At 37.2% G+C, this 23,889-nt stretch overlaps 1 protein-coding gene across 5 annotated transcripts in view; it reads right to left on the bottom strand.

Moving 5' to 3' along the window:
• The window catches only part of CEP350 (centrosomal protein 350), a 155,040-nt gene that overhangs the window by 8,371 nt on the left and 122,780 nt on the right, over window positions 1-23,889 (bottom strand). For all 5 annotated transcript variants that reach the window (XM_032318667.1, XM_032318670.1, XM_032318669.1 and 2 more), the window contains 7 exons: window positions 21,508-21,668; window positions 18,656-18,792; window positions 15,920-16,002; window positions 12,511-14,507; window positions 11,263-11,670; window positions 11,015-11,161; window positions 7,714-7,836 (listed from right to left, as the gene is read on the bottom strand). In XM_032318667.1, the coding sequence (XP_032174558.1) occupies window positions 7,714-7,836; window positions 11,015-11,161; window positions 11,263-11,670; window positions 12,511-14,507; window positions 15,920-16,002; window positions 18,656-18,792; window positions 21,508-21,668 (3,056 nt within the window). The remainder of the gene's footprint in view (window positions 1-7,713; window positions 7,837-11,014; window positions 11,162-11,262; window positions 11,671-12,510; window positions 14,508-15,919; window positions 16,003-18,655; window positions 18,793-21,507; window positions 21,669-23,889) is intronic.

Here is a 23,889-nt window from a genome sequence, read left to right as displayed (position 1 = left end):
CCTTTCCAACCTGTTCCTCTGAGTCTTTCTCAAATCAGCAAATGGCAATTCTATCCTTCCAGTTGCCCCCACCAAACCAACGGAGTTGTTCTTACTACCTTTCTTTCTTTTTTTCAAAGATTTTATTTATTTGACAGAGATCACAAGTAGGCAGAGAGGCAGGCAGGGGTGGCGGGGAAAGCAGGCTCCCGGCTGAGCAAAGAGCCTGATTCTGGACTCGATCCCAGGACCCTAAGACCATGACCCGACCTGAAGGCAGAGGCTTAACCCACTGAGCCACCCAGGCGCCCGTCTTACTACCTGTCTCTTACATGCCACCTTCAATTTATCAGCAGTTCCGTTGTTCTATTTTGAAAATATGTCGAGAATCTGACCACTTCTCACCACCTCAATGCCACCAAACTGGTTCTGGCCACTTATCACTTGCCTGGATTATTACAATATCCCACTGGTCTCCTTGCCCCATCTCTGCTACCATTCCTTCAGTCTATTCTCAACACAGCAGCCACAGAGATCCTGTTAAATGTACGTCACATCACGTCACTCTTCTGCTCAATCATTAAATGTCTGCCAGTCTTATTCAGGGTAAAACCTATAGTCTTTACAAGGGCCTCTTAGACCCTACATGATTTGGCCCTCTGTGCGCGCACACACACACACACACACACACCCCAATACCTCTGAAACATCATCTCCTACTATTTCTGACCCCTCATCTGCTCCATACCCAGTGACTTTTCCCCAGTGATCACGGCCCTATTTATGGTTCCCAGAATGTTCTTCCCCTAGATGAGTGCTTGGCTCACTTTGTTTCCCTCCTTCCTTTAAACAAGTGTCATCTTCTCAGCAAGACCTCCCCCAGCCATCCTATAAACAACTGCCACCCCCAATATTCCCTTATTGCCTCTATATATTTAACTTATTTTATGTATCTGTCTTCCTCAGTACAATGAAAGCTCCTTGCATTTTGTCTGCTTTGTTTCACTCATGTATTCCCAGTGCCCAGAGTATCACACTTGGCACACAGCAGATGTTTAAGAAATAATCAACTGGATTAATCTGAACTGGCCGCAGGGGCTGCTGGAATCCTTTTCAATAATGCTTTAACAGGCAAATATGTGAAGAGTTTCCTCTAGTTCTTTCTTAACTGCTGTGAAGCACAGTATTTATGCTTACACACATCAGAGTGCCTTTTCCAATTAAACTGTTTTTACATGATTTAATTCTGTGCTAATAATCTTTTCTTTTATCACACAGGACTGCATGTTGATGAACCAGCGAGATGAAAGAAAATACTGGAATTGGTTAGAAAATTGTACCAAAAAAACTTGACAATATGGCTGACATATTATATGACCTAATATAGAAAGATGGAGCCACAACATTCTGGGATTTAAATCTACTAATATTGTTTGGTTCTTTAGGTGGAAGTGACAGTGTCTCCTTGTTCTGAATCAAAGTGCTTTTATTAAGAATGCTAGACCAGGCACAGGTGGCAGATTTTTACAGGGCATGTACATTTTTAATAAAAAGATGGACTTTTCACAACTTAAACCCATTATCTTCATAGTTAGCACCAAGTCAAATTTCTGACCCAAGTTGTAACTGACATAATTTAGACTCTGGCTGTTTGCAGGCAGGGAGGGTGGGGATCAAGTAAGAAAATGGTTGTATATCAATACAAATGATTATATTAGTAATACCTAGTACTTTTAAGAGCTTCCTCTATGCCACTTAGGACACAGAGTACCTCATTTGGTCGTTGCAACAACTCTCTGAGGCTGCCACGCTACAGATGGGGAGACTGAGACCGAGGAGATGAAGACTTACCTAAGTCACATTGTTAATAAGTGGTAGAGACAAGTTTGGAACCTTACAAAAGGTCTGATTCCACAGATCTTGCTCTTAACTGCTAAGCCATATAGAAGAACAATAAAACCCATCAATTTTAAAAGAAAAGATGGCTTCATTTTACCTATAGTATTGGGCTGACCAAAATATTAACCTCTGTCTTCTCCTGCTCTTTTAAATTATGTCCAAATATTACTTAGAAATAAAATTTGAAAAACTCCCATAGTACATTGAAACAAACCACCACCACCAGCACCGGCAGCAAACAGTAGAGTAAGATAATGCAAAAAACCTCTTATATAAACACAGAAATACTGGATAAAATAGAACAAAAAATATTGGTAATGCATAAAGAAATCTTGAGAAAAGAGGAAAATCTTAAGTACTGGGACAAACAGGAATTTTAAAAAGCAGCAATTGTTACATCTACTTAGTGGAGGAATTAAGAGTGATGAAAGAGAGAACAGGGCAAAGGTATGTCCAGAAAAGTGCCACAAGGAACTGGAGACTTGGGGAGAGGAAACATTCTAAGAGACAATAGCTAAGAATTTTCCAGAATTCAGTAAAGATATGAATCCACAGATTTAATAAGCACAGTGAGTCCAAAGCAGGAAAAAAAAAGAAATCCACATCTAGACATATCCAGAGAAACTGTAAAATGAACACACAAGAATCTTCCAACAGAAACCAAGAAGAAATGACAGATTCCCCGTAAAGGACTGTCGGCAGATTTCTCAAGACCAACAACAGATGTCAGATTACAATAAAAAAGTACCTTCAAATTGCTGAAGTAAAAGAACTATCATCCTAGAATTCAATATTTATGTAAACTGTAATCCAAGCGTAAGAGCGGAAATAAAGCATTTGCAGACAAAGACCTTACATTAAGTAAGTGAGATTGATGAACTAATTCCAAGTATGTACTTTCGGAAGACAGAAACTGGACTAAATTAAAGAGGGGATGCAGAAACCGGTTTCTGTCCTGTTTTTGAATTTTGAAATATTTCATGATTAAACACGCAAAAGAGTGCCTGTTTCGACAGCACATATACTAAACATGCAAGAGATTTAGAATAGCCAATAAACAGGTAAAAAATTAACCATGTTAATGACACAATTAGAGCAGAATGAGCTCATTCTTTTGGTAAAGATTTGAAAATCGGTAAACAGTACTGGCAAAGGCGAGAACCTCCACTTACCGTGCTAGTGAGTATGTATAATCGGTACAACCCTTTTGGAGAAGAATTTGACCACACATACAAAAGCCTTAATATTCTGCATATACTTTTAATCAGCAATTCTATTTCTAGGAGTTTGTCTTAAGGAAATCACTGGGAATAAGTACAAAGATCTCATGCTGCAAGGTGTTTATTACAAAACTGTTTAAAAGAGCAAAAAAAATTATTGACTGGTTAAATAATGGTACATCCATTCAATGGATTACTGTATTTCTAGGAAAATAAACTGGTATAAAGTTATTAAAAGTGATATAAAATAGAGGACCACTTAGTGACAAGATAAAAAAAATGTTCATTTTATTAAGAAAAAAGAATCAGATCACAATAAAGAGATGATCTCATTTGTTTAAAAAAATTCTTTGTCTAAATAAGACCATACATCACAATATTAAAAGTTATCTAGATGGTGAGATTATCATGATTTTCTTTTATCAGTATTTTCTAAATTTTCTAAAATGATCTTGATTATTTTATAATAAACATGATTCTTCTTTTGTACTAAGGGAAGAATTTTTGGTTCACATGTTATAAAATATTGTTTTGAGGGGTGCCTTGGTGGCACAGGTGGTTAAGCAGCTGGCTCATGGTTTCTGCTCAGGTCCGATCCTGAGATCCAGCCCTGCACAGGCTCAGCACTCCACACGGAGTCTGCTTAAGTTTCTCTCTCCCTCTGCTTCTGGCCCTCCTCCCATGCTGGCATGTGCGATGTGTGCTCTCTCTCTCTCTCTCTAAAATAAGTAAATCTTTTAAAAGAACTGCTGTTTTGAATCTCAATCTCTCTGAAGTGCAAAAACATCAAGATCTCCAAATGCGAGGCTGGCTGAGTCTAACTGTGGGAGGGAAGTTTATTTAGTATTAATAATTAACTCAAGGAGCTAGCAGTACCATTTAACTGCATATTAAGAAGAGTGGGGGAAAAACTCTTGAAACAAGTTACATAGGCCCGGGTCTCTCTGTAGGAAGGTGAAAAGTATTTTATGACCAGCAAAGGAGATATTCACTTAATATATGTGTTCCTAATCCCAACTCTGAAATCTCTTGAATTGTTATATACAGATGTCACCCTCACCCAAGCTATAATAATCTTATACAATAAAAAGTAATTTTTTTTTATTTGAGAATTTTCTGAGAACTGCTAGAGAGACAGATGTTACTTTTTAAGTGACCCTATCTGGCACCATTGGAAGCCTCTGCTGTCCAAAGACAGTATAGTGTTTGGTACATCTAACACAGAGCCACAAACCAATTTACTTACTGTTCACTTGTGAGATACATTACTTGTCACTTCGGATTAATAATTCAAGTTAGAAGACACCTCCATATTGCTGCCTCCCGCTTCAGTGTATTTAATCCTTTCACTATTAAGAAGACATTTCTATAACTGTGTGAAGGCAAGCTGTCTGTAACTAGCTAGAGGCCATGTGCAGTAGGGCCTCATTCTCCATGTCATTTTCAACTGGCACATGATGCTAGTTTCCTCATTTACTTTGACACATACTCAAAAGAAACTTAGCTAAGAAGGTCTGCTTTAAAAAACAGCGACCTTCACCATATAAGCTACATCTAGCTTATATATTATATAGTTATATACATACATAATTATATATATAGAATATTCTATATTCTATATATATTCTATATAATATATATCTAGCAGGTCTGTTTTCCACCACACACTTAGTTCTTTTGAAGCATCTCCTTGGGGAGGTAGAGATATAGATAGTAGACATAGATACATTTTTAAGATTTATTTTTAAGATTTATTTATTTTTATTTGGGGGGAGGGGCAGGAGAGGGAAAGAGAGAATCAAGCCATTTCCCTACCGAGCAGTGAGCCTGACACGGGGCTCGATCCCACAACTCTGGTCAAGAGTTCATGGTCAGATCATGACCTGAGCTGCAATCAAGAGTCAAATACTTAACCCAGGCGCCCCACTCTCCCAGCATTTTTAAAACTGGAAATCTGATCTTGTAATTTTTCTTTCTTAAACTCCTTGTTTTTACAATAAGATCCAAAATCCATAACATGGCTTACAAAGCACTGGAGAATACAGACTCTACCTCTCCAGTTTTATCTCCTGTCACCTCCAACCACTAACATTTCAGCTCAAATCATGCTCCTCCTCATTTCAGGGCTTGGCAAATGTGGTTTGCTCCCCCTGAACTGTTCTTCTACCTTAGAATTCAGGTGATGCTTATTTAACTTGAAGATCTCAGATCAAATGTCCTCAGGGAAGCCTGCCTTGACCATCCTCATTAGATCAGTTTCCTCTGGTTTATGCTTTTACAACAGCTCCCATTCCTCTATTTTTATCTTTTAATTTAGAATTACACACGTGTGTAAATTATGTATCAATGGCTAGTTTCTGGCAGCAAAAAGCCATGAAGGTAGGCTCTACTCCTGTCTTGCTTACTACTGTCACATCAGTCCTTCAGCACAGTTCTCCACTCCAATGTGTACACTGAGATGATTTATAGAGGATGTGATCAGTTTAACTGATAGAAGGAAAATGAATGTGTCTTTCTTTTCTTTTCTTTTTTTTTTTAAGATTTTATTTATTTATTTGACAGAGAGAGGCCAACAAGAGAGGGAACACAAGCAGGGGGAGTGGGAGAGGGGGAAGCAGGCTTCCTGCCGAGCAGAGTACCTGATGCAAGGCTCGATCCCAGGGTCCTGGGATCATGACCTCAGCTGAAGGCAGAAGCTTAACAACCGAGCCACCCAAGCACCCCTCTCTTTCTTTCTTTCTTTCTTTTTTTTTTTAAGATTTTATTTATTAATTTGACAGAGAGAGAGACATAGTGAGAGAGGAAACACAAGCAAGGGGAATGGGAGAGGGAGAAGCAGGCTTCCTGCTGAGCAGGGAGACTAATGTAGGGTTCAATCCCAGGACCCTGGGATCGTGACCTGAGCCGAAGGCAGACGCTTAACAACTGCGCCCTAAATGAACGTTTCTTCACATAGTTTTTTCGTCTTTTTTTTAAAGATTTTATTTATTTGAGGGGCACCTGGGTGGTTCAGTTGGTGTCTGCCTTTGGCTCAGGTCATGTCCTGGGATCAAGCCCCAGGTCTGGGTCTGTGCCCAGCAGGGAGTCTGCCTCTCCCTCTCCTTGTGCCCCTCCCCCATCCACCACTTGTGTTCTTTCTCAAGTAAATAAAATCTTTTTTTTTAAAGGAATTTATTTATCTATTTATTTATTTGAATGACAGACAGAGCAGTAGCAGGGGGAGGGGCAGACGGAGAGGGGCAAGCTGACTCCCCACTAAGCAGGGAGCCCCAAGCGGGGCTAACTCTAGGATCCTGAGCTCATAACATGAGCCAAAGGCAGACACTTAACCAACTGAGCCACCCAGGTGCCCCTGATATGCTTTCTTAATTACTAAAGAAGTGCTGGAAGTAAAATTATGGAAATTAACCACAGTTCAAACTTTAAGCCACTGTTGAAATAGGAGAACAAGTTCCTATTCTTGAGACGCAAGGATCTACAAAGAACTAGTTGGTTAAAATCTTGGCTCTCATTTGCTGGACACGTCATTTAGTATCTTTGAGTCTAAACTTCCTCATTTATAAAACAGAATAACAGGAGTCCTCATATAATTACTATGTTTTATAGTTCGTCACTCTTTTCATGCATGAAAAAAGCCTGAAAAGGAATGGTAAGCTATAAAACACTAAATAAATGTTTACCTAGTGTAGCTGTTACTGAGCAAATGAAGCAATGGGAAGGCATATACTTGGGGAAAACGGGTTAATTTAAGTATTACACCCGTTTTCATTACATGAATATAAATATAAACAAGATAGAAAGTCCAGAATGAAAATGTTCGGAGATAAAACCTGAATGAAGTAACGAGTTTCCTAAAGTTTGCAATTAGTTAATGTTCTTTTATGGAAGAAAGACTTTTCTTCCTTTCCTTTTTCTTTCTATTTTGTTTGACACACAGTTTTCTTTTCTTTTCTTTTTTAAAGGCTGAGCATGGAGCCTAATGCAGGGCTTGAATTTACAACCCTGAGATTAAGACCTGAGTTGAGATCAAGAGTCAGGTGCTTAACCCACCAAGCCAAAACACCTTGATAAACATTTTTCTAATGCTAAAAAAATATATCTCAAAATGGAATAAATACCATCCAGCTAACGTTCTGGATAATAATGATGACAAAATGGTAACAACTAATATTTACTGAGTTATATACAGGGAACTCTTCTATACATCCATTTAATCCTCTTTAATAATTGTACTGGTAGACTGCAGACAGGGAAATGAGACATAAAGAGGTTAGACAATTTGTCCAAGATTACGCACCAGGTAGGTGGCAGAAAAGGGATTTAAACTCAGGTAATCTGGACTCAGAATCTACACTGGTATCTTTTTATTGAGAGAGAAGGTGAATGAGAAAGAGAGGGAGAAAGAATCTGAAGCGACTTCACACTGAGCACAGAGCCTGACATTGGGCTCGATCCCACAATTGCGAGGCCATGACCTGAGCAGAAAAACCAAGAGCTGGATGCTTAACCTACTGAGCTACCCAGGTGCCCCCTTCCCTTTCTTTTTAGACTCTAAATACATCTCGATTTTAGAAGAGATAATAAAAATAAAAATATTTCAGTTATATGCACTGACCAGGATATGATCCACTCGATCTCTTTTCTTTCTTCCAAATTTCATCATTTTCTGCCAATCTGTTTTGTGGTTTGGCTCCTTTTTAAGACTAAACAACTTGAGTACTTCTGTGGCTATGAAGTTCTGTGAAAATAAGAGGACGGAATGAAACACAAACAACCAAGTTCCTGGGAATTAGCGCTCATAATAGAGATGTATGCTAAGAATATGACATTTATAATAAAAAAAATCACAACAAGTTCTTCCATTTACTGTTCTACTTAGCATTTTGAAGACAAAAGCATTCCAAATGCTCATACTTTATTCACTTAAAGAATTTTTGTTTTTACACAACACGCAAAAGTAAAACTCACTGATGAATCTGCAAAGAAAAATCACTTTAGAGTCCCCTCTACCCAAGAACCCACCATCAGCTAACTTCAAGCTAGCAAAACTACTAAAGGAAGCATAAACTAAATCTCTGCACCTGAAAAAATCCCAAACAAATGTTGGAAACAATGCCATGTGAGCAAAGTACAGGCTTTGGCTAGGACAGTTTATTTTGAAGCAACATGACTGAGTATGTTGAATTAAAAAAATACTAATCAACACTTCAGTATAAAAAGCATGATAATTTTAGTATCAATATTTAAACTATCACCCTTAAAAAAACTTTACAAAATGCCATTTCAATATTGAAATTGGTGGGTAGCATCATTGTGTGTTATAAAGATATATGCATTCTGATGACTGTTGATATATATATATTGTATCTTATTTCAACTTATTTGTTCTCTGTTATTAACAAAATAATTTGGGTTTTTATTACTTTTTATGGTTGTTCTGTTAAAAAACAATGTTCCTAATGGATAAGATACATTTATGATTCAGAATCATTTGAGAAGATTCTCGAACCAATGTGTCCCCTCTCTCTCAAGGATGTAGCAACTTTGGAGGGCTGAAAGAATGCAGTACACCAGCGTTTTGAAAAAGCTCCCCAGGAGGTTCTGATACTCTATTTCTCAAAGTTGAAAATAATTTTAAAGTCTTTTTTTTTTTTTAAAGACTTTATTTATTTATCAGAGAGGGGGGCGGAGAGAGCAAGCACAGGCAGACAGAATGGCAGGCAGAGGCAGAGGCAGAGGGAGAAGCAGGCTCCCTGCCGAGCAAGGAGCCCGATGTGGGACTCGATCCCAGGACGCTGAGATCATGACCTGAGCCGAAGGCAGCTGCTTAACCAACTGAGCCACCCAGGCGTCCCAAAGTCTTTTTTTTTTTAATGAATCAAATTAATCTTTGAAAACTTTTTTTGGGGGGGTACTACTTATTTCAATTTAAGCTAGGGTCAGCAAACTTCAGTAAAGGGCAGGACTATAAAAATTTTAGGCTTTGTGAGCCATGTAGTCCCTGTCACAACTACTCAACCCTGCTGTTCTAGCAGGAAGGCAGCCATAGACAATATTGAAACAACTGGGTGTGGCTGTGGTCCAATGAAACGTCATTTATCGAAACAGGTGGGAGGCTGCATTTGATCTGTGGGCCATAGCTTGCCAAACTTTGATGTAAGCATACGTTGTATCTCATAAACATCTGTTGATGTTCTATGTGTACAGAATATTTTCAAAAGCTCTCTATAGTTAATACTGTATTGTATATTTATAAGTTGCGGCAACAGCAGATCTTAAAATTTTTTATCACACAAAAAAATTTGAAACAATATGTGATGATGGATGTTAGCTAGACTTGTTATGGTGACCTTTTCATAACAGATACAAATATCAAATCACTACGTTGTACAGCTGTATAACATGATGTTATATGTTAATTATATTTGAATAAAAAAAAGACTCAACTGCTTAGGCAATGCTTCCACATTATATATCAGAATATTGTGTATGTTCTTTACTGTATTTTTTAAAAAATATTTTTATTTTTATTTATTTGACAGACAGAGATCACAAGTAGGCAGACAGGCAGGCAGAGAGAGGGGAGGGGGAGAAGCAGGCTCCCTGCTGAGCAGAGAGCCTGATGCGGGGCTCGATCCCAGGACCCTGGGATTATGACCTGAGCCGAAGGCAGAGGCTTTAACCCACTGAGCCACCCAGGCGCCTCTACTGTATTTTAATAGACCACATACACTCCTCAATGACTAAGAAAATCCATCAGTAAGATGAGTACAGGGAACCCCTGAACAAAATGGGTTTGAACTGTGTGGGTCCATGTATACATGGATTTTTTCCACTGAATACATTAACAGTACCATAAATGTATTTTCTCTTCCTTAAGATTTTCTTAGTAACATTTCTTTTCCCCAGCTTACTTTAAGAATACAGTATATTACATATATACAAAATATGTGTTAATTATGTTATTGGTAAGCTTTCTGGTAGGCTATTCTGGTAGCTAAAGATTTTCAGTTGAGTAGGGGGTTGGAATCCCTAACCACCGATGATGTTCAAGGATCAACTATAGTTAGAGGTATGCTAGCTATAGGGAAAATGAGCTTCCCGTGATCAAATAAAGTCTGGAAAACACAACTCCAGAGCCTTGCTACTCAGAGTGGTTCTAGGGTCAACAGAATTCGCATCACTCAGGAGCCTGTCAAAAACATAGAATCTTGGGTCCTACTCCAGACCTGCTGAGTAAGAATCCCCATTTTAACAAAATCCCCAGATGAGTCATATTCACATTACCATTTGAGAGGCACTGAACTGGAAATATAACCTTTGATATATTTAAAGAAACATGTGAACAGGCAGAGATTTCTACCAATGTGACTCTAAAGTCTTGTTGGGAGTCACTGTAACTTCAGGGCTTAATCTTTTCAGGGACTTCTTAGAAACAAATACTATATTTTATATATCATATTACTATCCCACATATTTCAAAGCCACATTACTAATTCGAAACCTCCAAAATCAAAGATGAAAAGGTTAACATCTGTCTAGGGCTGGCATGTTTGATATATGACAAGTTTTCTCTAAATTGCCAAAAACTTCACCTAAAACTCCAATGAATCACAGTAAGTTATCTCTCTATTTCCTAATTTTTTCTTAAGTATTATAAACTATGTATGTATAGGAAATGACTGTTCAAATTACGCTTCGCAAAATCCTGAGGATTCAAGATTCCCTCTCCCCCATCCCTCCACTGCTTATGGATTCAATGAATCAACAAACATTTATTTAATACCTCCTATGCGACAGGCCTTGAGGACAGAGGGCGAATAACACAAAAGGGTACCTCCTTTTATGGCATTTATAGATCTGCATAAATGAAGAGCAAGTCAAACAAAGGAGATACTTTCTAGTTGGCAGGTTACCTTGATTTCATCAAGGTTATTTGGGTTTTTCACTCGTCGGAAATAACTGGAGTTGATCCTACATGGCTTCATCCAGACAGGCTGATTTAAGTTGGGATCCTCTGCAAATATTTCCTCAAAAATCTCTTTTGTTAAGTCAAAAACCGCCTTGATAGAGAAAAATAAAACAAATCAAAATGGCTAAGAATCCAAATTTCAGACAATGGAGATAAATTTAAAAATTAAAATTATCCTTCCACGTTACATACCTGTTTGTAGACCCTTTTACTAGTGCTTTCTAAATCTAGACCCTTACTGGCACAGCCAAGCAGTTTTGTAGGAATGCTAATGCTATGAAGATCATGACCTAATTCTTTCCATTTCCAGAGTTCTTCTGCTGCATTATGTACAAGAATTTCTACTTCCTCTGTAGTATGTGGGACTGCCAATAGTGTTTCACATGGTTTCTGGGGAGCTCTTTTAGGTTCTGCCATTAAAGGTACAATTGTTTCTTCTGCCTTATTTTTGGGGATCTTGTGAGAAGAGCTCAAACCAAAGTCTTCATCAAACCAGTCTTGATCATCTCCTAACACGCTCAGGAACTCCCGGCTGATCTCAAGTTCGGCAAGTCTCTTCGCAAGTTCTTCCTGCCCACTGGCACCAAATACTGGACTCTCCTACAGAAATGGAACCATTCAAATAGAGCACCATTTAGTGACCTCAGATCACTCATTTGGGTTTGTTTTTTTTAAAAAGATAAACCGAACATATTATTTATATTTTATTATTTCCCTATAAGCAAAACATTATGGTGACTACTAATCAACAATTTTAAGAAAAAAAATCCTATATCCCATAATTGTGCTTACATAAGATAAACTGAAATTTATAAAATGTTTATTGATTGCTTTTTTCTTTTTGAATCATCATTATTTTGTTTCTGAGGGACTCTTTTGTCTGTGGGGCATGGAAATCTTCTAGGAAATTTCTCACCTTTTGTGATTATCTGGCTCAAGTTACTCAAAATCATTACTTTTGTTCAACTGTCCATGGGCAACCTAAGTAAGCTGACGGTCTGAGTATATGTCATAGTGGATATATTTCAGTTTTACCAGAATCAACATCACAACTGGTAATATCCACAGGGTAACTGAGTAGCTACGTAGACAAATAATTTCATAGACAAAAAAGGAACTGGATTGAGAACCACTAGGAAGCTCCATGGAATAAATCTGTCCAGTGAATCTGGAAGGGACTCTAACCTGTGGAGAGCACCTGAGGGTCACCAATCCAGCGTAAAGCTGCTAGTGTTTGTGACAACCCTATAGTGACCACTCATGACATAACAGAGGACAATTATACTTCAGACAGAAAAACAGCAACAAGGCCTTTAAGAACTAGTACATGATTTTTATCTAATAAATAACACATCACAAAAAAACCTATCAGTAGCTACAGAATTAAAATGTGCTACAAAGATAAAGTCAATTGACATTCTGTCTAGATAAAATACTTACAGGTCTGGGGCATATATCTGGTGAAGAAATCTCTTCTTTTTCATCTTCCAATTCAGACCTTAAGAAGCAAGCTGGATCACTTGATGACTGTTCCTCAAGATTTGGGGACAGGGCTTGGGGTGGTACTTTCTTTTGATCATCGTCAAGAAGCTCCTGATTGCTAAGCTGGATTTTCTCATTCCTAGCTTTTTTGATTTCTTGTAGTTGACTGACCGTGTCCTTCACAAAGACTGTTAGTAAACTATCTGTCAGTAAGCTGACTTTTTCTAGCTGTTGCTTTGACTTTTCCCCCTCACTTTGTGATGACTTCAGCTGGGCTTCCAATTGGTTCTTTTCTCTCGTTAAAAGATCCAGAAGCGGAGTAGAAAGCTTTTCTGACACCTCGGGATATAGGTTCTCTTCCTTTTCTGTAAACTGCTGTTGCTTCTTGAACTCTTCGGAGAAGTTATTATCTAAAATATCACCTTCTACAGCAATGGAAACCTTTTCTGTGGCAGGAGAAACAAGGTCTTTGTTTTCCTTTGAGCAGATCGGTGAATCCACCAAAGACTGCTGGTGAACATGGGTTTCAAGTACCCCAGAAATGTCCTGAATGTTGTCTGTTTCTATTTTAAGGCTTCTTTCAAGTGAGGCTTCTATATCATGCATACTAGGTAAAGAGTTCTCATCAAAGTACTTAGTTGCTTCCTTTTCTCTATCAGACTTTGAATCCACTCTATCTTTCTGTTCGTGATTATAGTACTGATACTGTCCCTCTGAGTAAGACTCTTCATCTTCATTTATGTCTACATAGTCCTCAAAGTTTTCTGGAATGTGAGATATTTTTTGAGGAGGAGCAAAAATACCATGTTTCTCTTTGCACACAAAGTATACAATGCCGTCATATGTTCCATTGTTATTTCCTTCAGCTTTATCCAACTCCACTCCAGCCCAAAATCCTTTAGCAAAACTAGTCACACCTTTGAATCGAAGAGTTCCTGGCTGAACATTGCCAATCAACACCCTATCACCAATGTGGAAATTATGCAACTCATCTGCCACAGAAACTGAAATGAAGGAAGGGGATTCCATAACTCCCTGCTCATGCTCTACATCACCGCGCTCCTTGCTTTTCATAAGCTCAGTAGGGGACTTGAGTTCCAACAGCCTCTCTGAGTGGATACTGCTATGAACAGAAAGGCTTTTCTCACTGAGGCACTCACTGATTTCATCATCACTGCCAAAGCTAATGGCTCTACTTGTAGAGTTCCCAGTTGGCTGTGATTTGTCTCTGCAAGACTGAGAGTCTTTCCTGAGTGACAACAAAGATGACACCTGGAAGTCATCTTTGTACAGTTCAGCTGAAATGTCTTTCTTAAAAGAAGACACTTCAAAATCTTCAGAATATGATATTTCTTTAGGAGCAAAAAGATGTTCTAACAAAGACAAGTCCCTTTCCTTTATATTCTTTTGCTCCGGAATGTCTTTTTCTGATTGGATGTTCGGACTATGATCCGTATCTGGATGTGACTCTTTCTCTTTCAACTCCTTTCTATGAAGATTTTCAATGGCTAATCTAACTAAGTCTTTCTGAACATTTACAGAATCTAAAGGAAGCTCTTTCCTTGAAAGAATTTCTGATGAATCTCCCTGTTCCAGGTCTAGTTGCAGTAAGACATCAGACTTCCTGGATTGTTTCGAACAGGCATCTTCAATCACACTCGCCTCCAGTTTTGTATAGTCTACTTCTTGTATTTCTGATTTTTGACTAGAGTCTTCTTGGGCATCTGACACATCCAGAATTCTATTAGGGACATTCAATTCTTTGAGAAGAGATAATGAAGGTACATTTTCTAGAGAATCTCCAGATTCTGCTCTGGTTCTCCTTGATGATCTAAGAATTGGAGATGAAGTATGAAAATGCTCTTCTGTCTGTCTATCCAATTCAATCACTCTCTTTGCATATGCAGATAAAGACCTTTCTGATACCGACCTCTCAGAACCTGCCAATGCAGCATCTTAAAGGAAAAGAAAAAATCATTATCAAAATGATTTAATTATAATCTTTCAACATCTAGAACCAAAGGCTAAATAAAAGCCAAATCTTGATGAGGAAAAAACTCTGCTTAATAACTATCACCTGTTTTGGTTACTATAAAAGTAAATTTTTCCTTTAAGAGAACATATTGTACCAACAATAACCAGAACATTTAGAATGACTGAAAATTTAAAGTCTGAAATAATTTCTTAAAGATCTTAACTTATAAACTGAAGAAAAATGGCTCTAAGTTTATGAAGACACTGATTTGCACGATCATCCTGAAGTCATGCAAAACCAGAATTGTACAATGGATATTACATACATATTTCATATAGAAAAACAATGAAGGAAGGACAAATATATTTCTATATATACTTCGAGAAGAATGGATTTTCCTGGAGACTTCAACTAAGCTCTCAGATGTAAAAAAAAACCACAAGAAAAAAGAAAACTATTTCTGCAAATACAGCATTTTTAAATAAAGATTTATTTATGTGGGGAGAAGAGCGAGAGCGAGAGAAAACTCAAGTTGGGGGAGGAGCAGAGAGAGAGAGACAATCCTTAAGCAGACTCCCTGCTGAGCACACAGCCCAATGTGGAGCTCAATCCCAGGCACCCCAAAAATAGCATTTTAAGAGCTAAAATTGCAGAAGAAAAAAAAAAGATGTGACAAGCTAACAAACCAAGAATTAAAAGTTTTTAATTCAAATCTCTATTTTGTCATTGCCTGTAAGTAGGCTTTTTTATGCACCAGTTTTATTTTTTCATTGAATTGTACTTTATTTTCAGTAATTCTTACCTTTCTTTTGATTAAGTTGAAAAAAATATATATGACCACTTAACTCTGAACAACAGTATAGGCTAAAAAATATATACTCAGTTATAAAATCTGATTAATGCTGCCAATGATACACTTTCCCATTTTATTTATTTTTTATTTTTTTATTTTTTAAAGATTTTATTTATTTATTTGACAGAGAGAGATCGCAAGTAGACAGAGAGGCAGGCAGAGAGAGAGAGAGAAGCAGGCTCCCTGCCGAGCAGAGAGCCCGATGCGGGACTCGATCCCAGGACCCTGAGATCATGACCTGAGCCGAAGGCAGCGGCTTAATCCACTGAGCCACCCAGGCGCCCCACTTTCCCATTTTAGATTAATGTCTTTATGCTCCACTTTTTATCACAAATTTGGGACAATAAAGACTTACTCACAAAATTTATATATAATGAATAAATCACTTTAAAATACCAAAGTAACTTAAAACTTCAATAATTATTATCTTTAAGAAATTTATTTTTCAATCAAAAAGCTGTAGAGGTAGAGTTGTGTAGGCACTTGGATAAATCCTTAGTCTACTAGACAAAGCACAATTATTTTTTCTAATTACATACCAACATGTTCAGCAATGGACTCCAGTGATCCTCTGGAGCGTTCTGACTCTGTTAGTGATTTCCAGTTCTTTGCTGTTTCAGATCTGAAACAGAAAATTAATGAGTAGAAATAAATGTACCGCTGATACTATAATAACTGGTAACAAAAAGCAGTCAAGTCTTAGACAACAATTTCTCCTTCACAGGAGGCGCCCTGCTCCGTCACTTTCATTAAGCCTATTTCTGGCCCTTATCACTCTGACTAGATAATCCTGCTTCTTTCAGTGAGACAGAGACCACCAGCATGAACTTTCTTACTGCCAAACTTCCCACCTACAAATACATCTATATTCCTAGCCTTTCTTCCCATCTGCAAGAAAGAAAAAGGGATGTCTTTCACCCTTATTCAAAGCTGATTATTTGAATCTCTTTCTTCCTAAAATCTCACACAGTTCCACAGTCTCAATAATGGTACTTCTCAATTATACACATTCTCTTTCCTATAATCTTTGGCCCTTCAACCTGGAGATTTTTCCCCCTTAGCTTATAAGGATGCTATGAGTCTCAAAATTTTGACCCTCAATTCTTCATTCTTCCTGCTGTTGTCTTCTCTTATTCTTTAAGTTAACAGGAAGAGCTAGCTACCTTCTTCATTTTCTTGCTTTCTATTTATTTGTGAAGTCACAGTATTTGCCTTCTACTTCTGTCTCTTATAAAGCCTTTAAATGCTATTTTATCATGTTTAGTACTTGGATCCCTCTTATTTTCTCTGAATGTATATCTTCTTTGGGTGATATTGTTTTATTTGTGGTTCCAACCACCATCTTTAGCTGACCATCCCCATATATCTCACCCTGATATCTTTCCTGGATAATTTCCCTCAGGTGAACTATGGGCACCTCACAATTAGTATTCTAAAACCAAAATCATAAGCTTCCCACAAAAGAACATCTGATTTTTCCATTTAGGTGAATGGAACTTTGACCCAACCAACTACTTAAGAGAAAACCTGGGAGTCATTCTACATTTCTCCTGCTTCACTATCTAGCACTTTAATTAGTCAAGTCTACTTCTTAAATGTTTCTTAAGAAATTTTAAGAATTCTTTTTTTTTTTTTTTTAAGTAAACTCTACCCCTAATGTGGGGCTCAAACTTGCAAACCTGAGATGAAGAGCTGCATGCTCTACTCTCTGAGCCAGCCAAACGCCCCCCACTTAAATATTTCTAAATTTATCTCCTATCTCTGTCCTTATAACCACTTTTTATTTGAGGCCTGGCTTAGACTCCTGTTCTCCTTGCTTCTAAGCTTACTCTTTCCTATCTTTCCTTCACAGAGTAGTTATAATCAGAAAGATCTCTCTGTGTGACCGCATCATTCTCTTGTTAAAATCCTCCAATAGCCTAGTTAATAAAACTATAAAGCATGTAATAGCGTATTATGTAGAAATCTAAAAATAAGATTTACAGTTTATAATATAATGGAAAAACATAAATAAAATCTAAGCATAAGACATATTGTTGACGTTTGCAATTTTCAGGTAGTTGGGTATATAATTTAAACTTTTCTTCTTTTTACTGCTTCTCTCAGTATTCTAATAATAACAAATAATAATAATAGTAACTAATACATAGTGTTAATTTATGCTAAGCTCTGTTCTAAGTTAAGTCTTTTAACTCTCATAACAAGTTAATTAGTCATGTTATTATAGGGATATAAATCCCTATTAAAAAAACCCGAAGCACAGACAGATTAAATAACTTGCCTGACAAAACTAAAGAGCTAGCTGGTATTGGAACCAGGATTCAAACTCAGGTAATGTGAAATTAATGATATTGAGTCTACATTACTTCTGTAACAGACAAAAAAATCCCTAAACATTTTCTTTAAAAACCTTCAAAATCTTCACCTCTTCAGAAAAGTGCAGTAGAAATTACTAAGAACGAGTGAGTTCAAGGTCTTAGAGTTTGGTTTCTTTTTTTCCAGTCTCTTCTAGCTTTAGCAACATCTGAATATGCTCAACTTCTATGATATGCCAAATTCCTTACTGCTTTTGGTCATTCATGCAAGCCTTTCTCTCTGAAATGCCCCAATCTGTCAGTCCCCACTGACTGTCTACCCCCAGTCACTGTTTAAAATTTATTTTAAATATTGCAACCTGACTTTTTAAATGCACGATCTTATGTACTCGAGCGTCACTACTTAATATCTTCTGTATTTGCATTAACTGGTTGCATAATATTCTATCCCTGGAAAGAACCATAATTTACTGGGCTAGTCACCCATTTTTGGACATAAATATTGCTTCCAATGTGTTGTATTAAGATAAAGGATGCTATGATAAACATATTCATGCAAATAGAGACTTCTAATAGCCCTTATTTTCTCAAGCTAGATATTCAGAATTGGAATCACTGAGTCAAAATTTACAGATTGTCTTTTACTTTTGAAACACTGGCAAACTGCTTTTTAAAAGGTCTGTATCGACTTACAATGCTACTACTAGCAACAATGGAGGATATTATTTTCATTGCAACCACCAGATTTCAGAATTCAAAATATATTTTTAAATCTGTACCTTATTATACATTTGATTTGTGACTGTATCATACATAAATCAGTGAAAACATTAAACCAATATTTTTACTTCTACAATTTCACAGTTACTTAAAAGATAGTTTTACTAAAAGTCTTTCTTTATGCTTTACACAAACTTCTCAAACAGGGCAGAATATAGATAAGTTATCACAAATTTCTACCTGTGTAATGGAAGGGGCTTGATCTTGGGTTTTTCAGAAGCTGAGGAGAGCGTTTTAATCTGAGGCTTGGCTGTTGGTGATGTTTCCAAATCTCGGCTAAGCTCTGCTTCAGTTTTCTTAATGAATTCATCATATGACTAAGTTTAGAAAAATCAGAGGAGTCACTATACAGAATTTTTAAAAAACTATTTTAAATTAGAAAGTAGTACATTTTACAGTAAAATATTCAAATAGAGAAGATGTACTGTAAAAATCTTCCTCCTGGTAAACCAGTGTCCTAAATCAATCAGGAAATGACAGTCACCACTCTACAGAAATTTAATACCTATGAACCAATAATTCAGGTTCTGCCACATTTAAAAACTTCTTTAGCTGATCAGGTAATTATTCTTTAAAGGCTGTCCTAATACTTCCATGTTATTTTTAAGAAGTTTAGCCATGATGCTGAGTTAAATGGCACCTTTTTGGGAATACAAATCCTTAGGAATACTTGGGAATACAAATCCTGAGGAAGAAGGAAGGGTGTGGTTAAGAATAGGATAGCTCAGAATTACAAAAAATGTTACCAGCCATTCCTATCCATTATCACTAGTGTATAATCCTAATTTGGACGAAATCTAAGGGAAGCCCTTCATCTACTATATTTCTTAACTTTCTGGCCTAAAATTCCTACTTTTACATCATTAGCTGAGACTACAGCTGTTCTCTTTATTCTCTTTATTTGTTCTCTGTACTGAACGTTCAGTACCAACTCAATGTGTGGCCCCAAATAGGCTGTCAATAAATATTAAGACTAAATAGAACCTACAGATGCTTTTCAATTGCTACAGATTCCTAAAACTTGGCCTAAAATCCCTACTTTTACAACTTGCACTATCCATATTACCTTCCTCTGAATTCTGATCTGAAAGCTATACTTACATGAATGTAGTTGATTTACTACATCTGCGATTAAATAAAATCTAAAGGATTTTATATGAAATGCTATCTATTATGTATTTCTCCATCATATCCTATAATTCTAAAACCTAAATACAAACATTTCTTTTCTCCGTAAACCATTTCATAAAATGGTGGATGATGTGGATGCTATGGCTCTTCTCTAGAGGTCTTCCTGGCTGACACAGCCATTAATGAACATTTTTGATAAACGCCTTTCAATCTAAGCATATTTCATTTAATTTTCAATGGTTCCTCATTACCTAAATTAGTGCTTTTAAATCCTGGGCTCCACCCTATACCAATGAATACCTCTGGGAGTGAGCCTGAATATTTGTATTTTTCAAAAAGCTCCTCAATTAATTCTAATGTGTAGTCAGGCTTGAAGACTGCTGACTGGAAGGCCAAACTCATCAGTCTGACTCTGAGGTCCTGAACATGATCTTCATTTTTAAATTTTGTTTACCAGTCCTTTCCAACATGATCTTGCCAGTATGGTCATTCTACCTTAGCCACTTTTCCTACTTCTAAACACCTGCAAATTACAATCCGTGTTCCCATCTCTGTATCATGTATTCGTGTAACTGTCTATTTTCTCCACAACTGTTAATAGCCTAATTTACTATGTGGAAGATAGTGCAGTATAATGGTGAGGATACAAAATTTAGAATTAGAGATATATTAAAATCCTAGCTTTACCACTTATGAGCTGTGTGTCCCTCAGTATCAGGGAAACTGAGGAAACTCAGTTTCCTCATCTGTAAGACAGGGACAGTAAAGCCATACATTGTTGCTTGAGGATAAATGAAGAACATGTGTGAAGTAATTAGCTGAGTTCCTGGCATACAAATAGGCATTTAAATATCTGATGATTAAACTAATAAAGGTAGGAGGAACACATATTTAGTGTGACCACAACAAGGACCATTAGAAAGACAGAAATACTGGCTAAACCTAATAAAAAGGTTTCTAACATGTAGAGAACCTAGAGTCTAACAATGAAACCAACTGCCTTGAAAATTTGAAATTTCCTATTACTGGAAGTGTTCAGGTAGAAGCTGAATGGTCTTCTCTGGTGATGCCATGAGAAATTTCTTGTAAGGAGCAGAAGTTTGTATCAATCCTATGATGAATGTAGCAGTTTAGGAACATGAGGCTGGCAGAAAGTATGCAAGCAATAGGGAAGCAACCCGAGACAGGGACATTCAAGAGGCTATGCAGAGAGGTCATTAGGATCCAAAGAGCATGATGGCAGTTGGGATGGAAAATGATAAGCAAGAAGATTTATAAAGAAAAGAATCAATGGGTGACCGAACGGATAGGACAAAATAGAATAAGGAAGCTACGAAAACCAGGTTTCTAGCCTGGGCAGAATCAGGGAAGGCTGCTAGAGCTTGGAAGAGTCAAGTTTAGAATTTTCGTTTTGGAGCCATTTAAATAGTACAAAGAGTCACATTAATAATCTGTGTGGCATGAAATAGCAAGCTTAAAAAACAAGTTGTTTTTAAAAAGGCAATAACAATTACTGATTTTTTTTTGTAATTTTTTTTTTCAGTGTTCCAAAATTGTTTATGCACCATACCCAGTCCTCCATGCAACATGTGCCCTCCTTAATTACTTATCTGATGATTCTCTGCTTCAGAGGGCATGGATATCAATCTTTCACAGGTCTATTTAGAAAAAAATCCTTTAACACTTGATTTTAATATTTACTTAATAATTGATACAATATTTATTATTTTAACATTTAATTTAATGTTTTTAGATTGTCACAGATTTTTTAGAAAGAGGTTAAAATGTGGCACCACACTAATACTGAAAAATTCTAACCCATGACTTTATTAACAACATTAAAAACAGACTTTACATACACATTAGCCTTGATATCAACCCCCCTTCTTCCTGTGTCTCACCTCTAACTGTTTGATCAGACTGGCTTCTTGGGCTTTCAATCTTTCCTTCTGCCTTTTTCTCTGTTCCTTCTTTAGCTGGTCCACAACTGATTTTCTTTTCCGCAGCTCATCCTTTAGGGCTCTGATCCGACCCTCAATGTCACTTTGGTCGGATGTTGTTTCTGAAAGAGATACAAAATCTCTTACTTAGTTTTAACTTAAGAATAGTTAATTCAGGGCATCCGCATGGCTCAGTCATTTAAGTGTCTGACTCTTGCTTTTGGCTCAGGTCACGATCTCAGGGTCCTGGTATTGAACCCCACATCAGGCTCCACATGCAGGGAGCCTGCTTAAGATTCTCTCTCTCCCCCTCTGCCCCTGGCCCCCTTGCTCCCTTTCTTTCACTCTCAAATGAATAAATAAATCTTTAAAAGAAAGGAGAGTTAATTCAATAACTATTAATTATATTATTCATGAAAAGCTGCAATGTGATATTAAACTTGAATAAAGTTAATCTAACATTTAAAATTAAGGAATTTGAGCTTTTGAAAAAAATTTATTAGTGATTTACATTTCCTCTCTTTTCCCCTACATCTCTATTGGGCGGGAGGGGTGGGGCGGAGGGGAAGGTTTCCTCCTATTTTTTTCACTTCCTAATTATACTATTTGAAATGGCAAATAAAATCTCAAGGTACCCCACCTTGGTGAGATAAGCAACTAGAAGTTGAAAAATTTTTAGGTTAGTAAAATTTGGACATTTTTTTAAGGAATTATTTCCCAATGACAAGATAATCATATTTATCTGCCTTTCTCCTTAGTTGTTAATAGTTTTTAAGTCATATTAAAATCAAATTGATTTTCTGTCTTTTGTTGTTTTTATTTATTTATTTATTTATTAAAAGATTTTATTTATTTGACAGAGATCACAAGTAGGCAGAGAGGCAGGCAGAGAGAGAGGAAGGGAAGCAGGCCCCCTGCTGAGCAGAGAGGCCGATGGGACTGTCTTTTGTTGTTTTTAAAGTAGGCTCCACTCCCAGCACAAACCCCAATGTGCGACCTGCACTCACAACTGTGAGATCAAGACCTGAGCTGAGATCAAGAGGCAGATACTTAAGTAACTGAGCCACCCAGACACCCTGAAATTCTGTCGTTTTATTTTATTTTTTTAAGATTTATTTTAGAAAGAGAAATAGTGTGTATGCGAGCAGGAGGAGGGGCAAAGGGAGAGGGGGAGAGGGAATCCCAAGCAGACTTCCCACTGAGTGCAGAGCTGAATCGCAGGGCTCGATCTCATGACCCTGAGACCATGATCAGGGCTAAAACCAAGAGTCGGAGGCTTAACCAACTGAGCCACCCAGGTGCCCTGAAATTTTGTCATTTTAAACTGACTATGAATCATTAGATGATGTCTTAATGCCACATAAAAGGAAACAGAGAAATTAAAAAGAAATATACTCTGCTATAACCTTTCTTTAGAAGCTCTTAAAATATTTAAAATAAATGAAATGAAGCTAGTTAAATCTTATTTTCTTCCCAATAGTTCCCTTTACACACAAAGCAGATGCCCAGTCATAGCAAAATCATGTAAAAGACATTTCATTATAAGTGCCACACACATGCTATGAAAATAGTATCATTTAAAGATGTTGCTTAGGGAAACCTTCTTGGGTCCCCTCCCTCCTCAGCAGCTTTGTACCACTACTTTGCTATCGCTCAGTAAACCCTGATTTACTACCCACCAAAAATTTAAATAATTAAATAAACAAATATGCTGCTTATTTCACTACATATGGAAATTACGTAGAAATACAAATGACTATTCCTCACACTTCCTCCTAAACTCACGCAATGGTATCAGTTCCATACATTTATGCTGAGTGAGACATTTAATAGCAATAGAAATACTATTGTAGGGGCACCTGGGTGGCTCAGGTCATGATCTCAGGGTCCTGGGATCGAGCCCCGCATTGGGCTCTCTGCTCAGCAGGGAGCCTGCTTCGCCTTCTCTCTCTCTGCCTGCCTCTCTGCCTACTTGTGATCTCTCTCTCTGTCAAATACATAAAATATTAAAAAAAAGATACTATTGTATATAGGCCTGAAGACTTAGATGTACACTACAACACTAGACCATTAATAACCAGGTGTTTCTCAGGTTCTTCACATTAAATTGCACGAGAACTAGTTACAGAATTTACTTAAAATCAAAAGGATTATAGTCTTTTTTGATAGTATGATCCAATATCTGGATTACAGATAATGAAGTCTAAGTTCCTGTCACTTCTCTGCCCTTGACTTAAGGAACCTCAGTAAAGTCACACCCATCTTACACCAGTGGTGGCATCATACTGAGCCTGCAGCATGAGCAAAGCTTACTATTTACTGATTAACACTCACAAAATAACG

Source organism: Mustela erminea, chromosome 17, assembly GCF_009829155.1.
Source record: "Mustela erminea isolate mMusErm1 chromosome 17, mMusErm1.Pri, whole genome shotgun sequence".
In the NCBI taxonomy this organism is placed as follows: Eukaryota; Metazoa; Chordata; class Mammalia; order Carnivora; family Mustelidae; genus Mustela; species Mustela erminea.
The sequence above is the reverse complement of the archived record's forward strand: the minus strand, read 5'-3'. Positions and strand labels throughout refer to the sequence as shown.